Below are 8,353 nucleotides of genomic sequence, written 5' to 3' on the forward strand. Positions count from 1 at the left end.
TGAGGCAACTGAGGTTCAAAGAAGTTATCCAAGTTTATAGCAGCTGTGGCTAGCAGAGCTAAGATTCAAACCTTATGCTTTTCATATCAGCTTATTTTCTCTTTTACCCCACTATACATGAGGATGAGATTCTGACGCTTTCTCCTTGGCAAGTTCTCCAGGTGACATAAATACAAAGATCTAAGAGAATTGCAATCTGAGGGTCAGGAACAAGGTGGTCAGATCTGTTAAACCTTAACAGGTTTCCTCTCTGCAAGGGAAGAGCAGACAGCAAGGCCAAGACTCCTTCTTTTCACATTGGAGGCCCACAAACTGACTGATGCCTAGAAATGTCATTGTCCCCAAACAATAATGTGCAATGCCTTCTGGCCCCAGAGAAGAAAGACACTGAGAATCATCAAGTTCTTGCAGAACTTCATGAGATTATTTGTCTTCAGGCTGGCATTTATAAAAATCACCTGGTAGGTTCCAGCCGAGAAAAATGAGTTGTCAAAAACAGGCAATAAAAATTGCAAGTATAAGTAACCATCAAAATGATAAAACTGTCACAGCTGTACATAACAAGTAACAATTGCGTTCATTATGTCCAAACTCCTGGTACTTAATATTATCTGCCAAGGAAGCTAAGCTCCATTTAGAGTTTTGCTGTTAGCATGAATATATTTGAAAGAGACTTGACTGAGTTATTCATGACTTTACAGAGAATGCAATGACACGGTCTTGAGAAGAATCCACTGGTGTCTGGGAAGATTTGTCAAAAGGGGCATCTCAGCTCCAAAACATCTCTGTATTTTGAGAAAATACACTGGTAATGATTTGGGCGGGTAGAAGGCATCTTAATGCATGTTCTTATTTTTAGGGAAAAAATTCCACTTTACTTTGAGTGTGTTTTCCCTCAGGGAAACCCACCTCTTGTTGATCTTCAAGTGTGAGAGGTGTTGCTGAAAGGAGAGAGAAAAGGAGAGAAGGAAAGCAGAAAGACAGGAGAGGGGATCAGAAGTATGTGGAGATTCAAGGGAGAGGAGGGAGCAGGGAAGGAGGAGGGCGAGAAAGAAAAAAGGACTGAGGATGGAAAACACAGAAAGACGATATTTGATTATTTTGATCATTCTTTTTACTTTTTAGTCAGGTTATTGTAAGAACCTTTATCCTCATCAAAAACTAATATAATTGATTTTAAGGAGTAAGAACGAGGATGTCCTCTTGTTCACTTAAAAGCTGTTAATTTTCTATTCCTCCTGCTGCCACTTTCTTCAGCTTTTGTCTAGTTCAGCATTTGCTGTTTTTCACTTGCTCAAGTAGAACCAGATCCGGGAAGAGCTGAAAGCCATTGGTTAGAAATGTTGTCATGGACCATCTTGAAATTTTAGTGATTCTGGATTTCACTCTTATTAGTGATAGAAAAGTTTATATTCTAGCCCTTAAAAACCACTATTCGCTTGGGATGCCTGGGTGGCTCAGTCAGGTGAGTGTCCAAATTTGGCTCAGGTCATGATCTCACAGCTCATAAGTTCATTGGGCTGCACCGGGCTCTGTGCTGATGGCTCAGAGTTTGGAGCCTGTTTTGGATTGCATGTCTCCCTCTCTCTCTGCACCTCCCCCACTTGCTCTCTCTCTCTCTCTCTCTCTCTCAAAATAAATAAAAATTAAAAAAAAATCACTATTCATTTTTCAAATGCTTTCCATTGAAGAGGCTCTGGCCAGCATGGCAAGTACACTCAGGATTAGCTGATGTGGGAGATGTCCAAAAAAGACATTTTTCTGAATACTTAACATTTAAGGGCCTGATTTCTGGAAGCACCTGTGTTGCCAATTACAGATCAGACTTCTCAGTCCCCTCTGCTGTCTTTCCACTGTTGATCCCCTCCTTTTCAGCCCACTACCTTCCATATGTACTCTCTTCATCTACAAACTTTGTTCTCTCTTCAGTGACATCTTAATTTCTCATTTTGGTAGCATCCAAAGGTTACTGGGAACAGCGCCCTCCTGACTTGTTATCACTATGAGACCTTCTGTGCCATGTGCCCCTTTGCCAGACAACTTCTCTACCACCAGTTCAGCCTTCTGGGGGGTGGGGTCCCAGGCAGGTTTCTACTTTGTCCTCACTTTTGAATTTTTAGATGCTGGCTTGTATATACTCACATCACCGAATGCCACAAGTAAAACATCTCCCAGTCAAAATGCTATGCTCGCTAGGTAAAATGAACCAAGAAAATGCACATCAGTGCTCCACTGTGGGCACTATTTGGCTCATTTCCACCCTCCATCCTTCCCACACATTTCAAGCATGGCCCAATAATCCTGGCTCTGAGAAAAACCTGATGAGATTCAAGTTACAGAAGCCAGGTTAGCAAGTAAAGTATGCAAAAAGGGCAAAACACATAATGACTCGGGGGGGGGGGAATAGGTACTGAATAGATAAGCATTTGATACATGAATGTATTCACAGAGCAAAGATGGCCTGAAAACATTCCACTGCAAACATCTACAAACAATGGCTTGTCTTTTTTATTTTTATCATTTATAGATAAACTGAATCAAAAAGGGTACTGAAAATAAGAGTGGTAACCCAATAAACTGATGATACAGTAGACCCTGATGGGAGTAGAGAAAGGGGTTCAGGTCTAACTCCATAACAAGATTTGGGGCTTAATGTCCATGAGGACCAGGTGTGAGGACCTGAGTGTCCATGGAGACTCCTGTGTAAAAGCCAGGCTTCCTGAACCTTGCTTTTCACTCAGAGAAAGAATGTTTTGTCTAAATCCACCTACTGTCATAGGAAGACTACAAGGAAGGTGAGCTTTGATCTAATTATACCTGGGGATTGTCATGTTTGGGTTCTAAATATAGAAGCCTAAGCCCAAGAGAAACATGTATGCAAAATCCCTTCAAAGACTCTTAAAATCAAAGGCCCACACGAATCCTACAGAAGCAGGCTCTGCTAAAAAATGAGCTAAAAAATTACAAAAATAAGGAAACAATCCACCGCGAACTAGAGATGGCAGATACAACATACAGGAGGGTTAGAATACCAATAATTTCAGAAAACAGAATAAGCTGAAAGAATATAAAAGAAATAAAAACTGTAAGCATGGGGATGCCATACAAACAAGAAGATTTTTGCACACAGAATGCCCAGAAATTAAAAAACAAGATGGGTTAAGAGACATGGAATACAGAAAGACAGAAGATCCAACATATCATATGGAGAAAGAATAGAGAGAATGGAAAGAGTATTTGAAGATATGATGCCTGAGACTTTTACAGAATTGGTACAAACGTGACTTTTCATACTCAAGATATAAAATAAGTTCTAGCCAGTATAACACTTACACCTAAACATTGTTATATGAAATTATAGACCACCAAAGAGAAGAGAAAAATGGCGAAGCCACTGGAGAGAAAATGTGGATTACCTATCAAGAACAGTAATAAGTGGGGCGCCTGAGTGGCTCAGTCTATTACAAGTCTGACTTCGACTCAGGTAATGATCTCATGGTTCATGAGTTCAAGCCCCACATCTGGCTCTGTGCTGACAGTTCAGAGCCTGGAGCCAGCTTAAGATTCTGTATGTGTGTGTGTGTGTGTCCCTCTCTCTCATGCTCTGTCTTTCTCTCTCTCTCAAAAATAAACATTAAAAAAATTTTTTAAAAAAAGAACAGTAATAAGAGAAGAGTCCTCACAACAACAATAAGGTGGGGTGCAGGGTGCAGGAGAGGGAAATGGTTTCACACTCTGGAAGGTGTAAGAAACCATTCATTCCAGAATTCAGTATGAAGCTAGATTGCCCTTCCAGATTAATTGTAATAAAAAGACAATGTCAGATAAATATTACAACTGTTTACAACTCACCAGTTCATGCTGAAAGTACTACTAAACACTCAGTTTCACAAGGAAATTAAGCCCTGACAGAAGGAGAGGAATAAAGGGAGGAAGGATGAGCAAAGAAAATGATTATGCAGGTAAATTCAAAGAAGCCACAACTAAAAAATTCATGAAAAAATTTAAAGCAGATACAAAAATCAAGGAGGACTCTCGAGACCTTAAAATGACTTAAGAACATCATTGTTTACGAGAAGCAAAGAGCTACGGGTTAAGCTTATTGTTTGTTAAGTTTAAATGTTTAACATTGAAAAGTAAGGTTTGAAAGAATAGAAATAGAATCTGTAATTTACAACAGAAAGGGGGATTAAATGAAGTAATCTAATCTAGAAGGCAGAAAACAGGGGGAAAAAGAAAAAGAAACAAAAGCCCACGTTTATAAATTCGTGCTGGAACGCCTGAAGTATTCCCTTTAAAGTCAGTAATGAGGCCTGGATGTCTGCTACCTCTGTCTCTATCCAACACTGCACCGGGGGCCTTAGGCAAAGCAAAAAGATAAGAAAAAGTTGTAAAAATTAGAAAAGAAACAAATCTGCTACTAACTGCAGATGATATAATTGAAAAAAAAAATCTAAGACATGTACAAACACACTCTAGAGTTTAACAAAGTTTTCTCGAGGAAAGGGATAAAAATTTGACTATTGTTTTTATACTGAAGAAACCATGGGGAAACGTAATCATGCCCTGGCAGTTCCACTGCTAGGAGTGCAGCCAAGGGAAGCTTTCGGACACATGGGCATGGAGACAGAAGTAAGAATGTTTTCTGCAAAAGAAAGTTGTAAGAGTAAAATAAGCGTTAAGAAAACAAAAAGGAATCAACCAAACTGTGCCTCAGTGGGCGTATTCAGGCAATGAGATAAAATGCCACAATTTAAAAGAAATGGATTGCCAATCTGGATAAATTTTGGAAACATAATGCTGAATGAAAAGGCAAGTTGCAAAAGGAAAGTTCAATATGGCATCATTTATGTGAAATCTCCCTAAGATATTACTTATGAATATGTAGACATTTAGGAAAAATATGAAAATATGAATGAGAATCAGACAAGGGAATAAAGCCTCCAACCTCACAGATACAGTTACTTCTAGGTCCAGGACAGAAGGACTTCAGCCATACTTGTAATATTTTATTTTCCTTGAAAAAAATGTATTTTTTTCCTTGAGGAATATTTGAAGCACATATGGAATATTTTCTCTGTTTGAATTATTTCATAATTAAGAATAGTGAAAAGATATTCATCAAATTGACATTTTAATCAAGTTATATTTGACCAAGTTTTCTGATAGCCTGGGCATAATGTAGGTAAATGGTAAGTGTTTTATCATTTTATACCCCAGCTCCACCCCCAACTGGGTCTTACTCAAAATTTTCTTGCCCAATTTCAGAAGAAATATTTAAAATTTTTTTTTCTTCATTAAAATTTTTTTTTACCTTTTTTTAATTTTAACTATTTCTCTGTTCCCTCCCCGCCATCAACAACTACTAATCTGTTTTTTATATCTATGAACTTGGTGATATTTTCTTTAATTCCACATATAAGGGAGAGCATACAGTATTTGTCTTCTCTGACTGACTTATTTCACTTAGCATAATGCCCTTAAGGTTCATCCATATTGTTGTATTTTGCAATACTTCATTCCTTTTTATGCCAAATAATACTCCATTATGTGTCCACTCCTCAATTTCTTTATCTTTTCATCCATGGATGGACAGTTAGGTTGATACCCTATCATGGCTACTGTAAATAATGTTGCAGTGAACATTGGGGTCCATATGAGAATAGGTATTTGACAGATAAAATAGGAGAATCAGGACAACCACTTGGAGACATACTTCTTCCCTCTCAAATTCTACTTTATTTTACTTCACTTCTTCTTTTTCTCTTTCCTGCCTATTTCTCAGAGAAGTCACTGATGGATCTTTTTTTTTTTTTTTTTAAGTTTTTACTTACATTCCAGAGAGTTAACATAGCATACTATTAGCAAGTGCACTTGTGATGAGCAGCGGGTGTTGTGCGTATGTACTGAATCACTGAATCGTACACTTGATGTACCTTATATTTCTGTGCAAAATAAAGACAATATAACAAGAAAAAGAATAAGCTGTCTTTCATTTCTCAGACCTCTAGACTTATATTTATGTTTGTACCAGGTTAAGGCAGAGGAAGACTGATTTATATCTTTTGCTGCTTGCTCTCCCAGTCAGCTCATTGTTCATACATCAGAAGGCCAAAAATCTTCAGAGATATACCTTCCAGCAATAAATCAAACCTCTTACTTGGAGGTTTAGATCCTGTTTGATTTTTAAGAAAATTTAAAGTAAAATTGCTACCAGGAAGATAAAGATAATATCAGATGACTTATTCTATGATTTATCCCAGCTTACTTTACAAATTTATTTTTCTTACAACAAAGGAGAAAGGATTTTAACACTGAAAGACAGACATAGAGCTATAGCCTTCGACCCTTTCCCCATGAGCAGCATGAGAAAGGACTCTTTCCTTCATTACAATTTCAATATGGACAATAGTAACTAGAACCCACAATATGCATAAGGTATAGTTATTGTCTGAGTAGAGTTATTCTGGGCCTTCTAAAGAAAGGTAAAGGAAGAGTATTAAGAATATGTGTTTATGTTGAGAGAGAATTTCTTTGTTTAGCCTTTCAGAGATTCAGCATAGTGTGAGTCTGTAGGTTTTCTGACTATAGTTAACACCTCTGTCCCATATCTCCACCTAATTCTGCAATACAAACAGGTTCACAAATATCACAAATATCATTATTTGAAAATAAATCAAATAATATTTGTTCATCTAAACTACCAAGGGATGTCTGTAAGGTGAAACTCAAGGATCAGCCAAACACGTTTATTTGGCCCCAAATCAGAATGCTCAAAATTAAATAGACTATATAGACAGCTAAAGTTATTTCAAGAGGTAGAAGATAAAAATACTTGTTTCACTGATGCAAGAAGATGTTTAAACAACATATGTTGTTGAAAGTACATTTTTGCTAATATAAGTAGTGGTTTAACTCAAGTGTTGTCTGTTTTCACATGGGTTGTTAAATGGTAGAACATGTGTGTTCCTCCCACACTCAGCCAAAATGATCCCATAATATAAGAATATGCTACGGCTGGGCCTTGGGATGTAAAGACTATCCAGGCAGTTGCCCAGAAAGGAATCTCAGGACACTTACTTTTCAGCTTTTTACATGGTCATATTTTAAATCCAATCTTTAGGATGAAAAACGACCCATTAGATGCCCTATGTCTTTGAGAAGGCAGAAATAACATCTTCGGAAAATCGACATCTTATTTTGAGATAACCTGGAGTACCTAGCTTTTTCCTTTTTGCATCATATGATTACAAATTTCCAGGTCTTTGCCTCCTCTATAGCAAACATTATAGACAGTGAGTACAGTGGGAAGGAGTGTAAGGAGTTTAACCAAGAAGATGCTGGAGAAGCGTTTGTTGGGACAAGCTTAGAGCAACTCAACGAAATCATTCATAACCAAAAGAAACTGCACATTACACAAGCTCTCAATACCCTACTAAAAAAATAAAATGCCCAGTGGAAAGTTATTTCTAAGATTTTTTCTTTATTTGGGCTGTAAGGCAAAAGTCTGTCAACCAACATCATCTGTAAACAACCTGGTTTGTTGACTCCTGAAATAGGATATTTATTTTTTTAACTGAAGTTTTAGTTAGTTAACATATAGGGTAATATTAGTTTTAAGAGCAGAATCTGTGATTCTTCACTTATATACGATATTTATTTTTTAAAAAAACTATCTACTTAAAATTCTGCATTCATAATTCATACATTCAAGTCACCACGGAAAGTAAAAGGAATACAATAAATTAATAAAATAAAGAAATACAATAAATTATTTTCTATCCCACAGAAGAATCTTCTCATTGTATGGTTTCAAATTCAAGGAACGCTTTGCATAATTTATTCTTTACCAATATTTGTGCTACCAAAATTTGTCAATGAGAAGATTAAATAATTTTACAAAGTAATCGAAGTTCTCAGCATAAAAAGTACTATTATTCCGATTTGTCCACAAAAACAAAACATACACATACCTCAACAAATATAAAACACGGGATGATGGAATAACTTCGCTGAGTGTTGTTTCCTACAGCCATCTCTTATACCATGTAGCAAGGCTGCGCCGTCTAAAACTGTCCAGGCTGAAATAGAAACAGGTAGCATTGTATAAGAACGACATGGTTAGCAGTCACTTAGGGATTTACGTGAAAATATCAGCTACCCTCTAGATAAACAAGCTGTGTACCAACAATGCAAATAGTGATCCATAATACAATCAAGTCAGACTAATCATCATTTCAGGGAAGATGAACTAGCCACGAACAGTCTTAGAGTCTAAATCACAGATAGTGAGCCCCTGTGCACAAAGGTACAGTGAATCAAATTCTAATTGCCTAGCCCTGCACAGTGCTTT

The 8,353-nt window shown here is 37.1% G+C and overlaps 1 protein-coding gene across 1 annotated transcript in view; it reads right to left on the bottom strand.

Moving 5' to 3' along the window:
• PLPPR1 (phospholipid phosphatase related 1) overlaps positions 1 to 8,062 on the bottom strand; it is a 116,116-nt gene extending 108,054 nt beyond the window's left edge. The window contains exon 1 of the mRNA XM_039222887.1: positions 7,974 to 8,062. Within this exon, the coding sequence (XP_039078818.1) occupies positions 7,974 to 8,036 (63 nt within the window). The 5' untranslated portion in view covers positions 8,037 to 8,062. The remainder of the gene's footprint in view (positions 1 to 7,973) is intronic.
• Positions 8,063 to 8,353: the final 291 nt, after the last annotated feature.

This window comes from Hyaena hyaena, unplaced genomic scaffold, assembly GCF_003009895.1.
Source record: "Hyaena hyaena isolate Hyena2069 unplaced genomic scaffold, ASM300989v1 scaffold_1209, whole genome shotgun sequence".
In the NCBI taxonomy this organism is placed as follows: domain Eukaryota; kingdom Metazoa; phylum Chordata; class Mammalia; order Carnivora; family Hyaenidae; genus Hyaena; species Hyaena hyaena.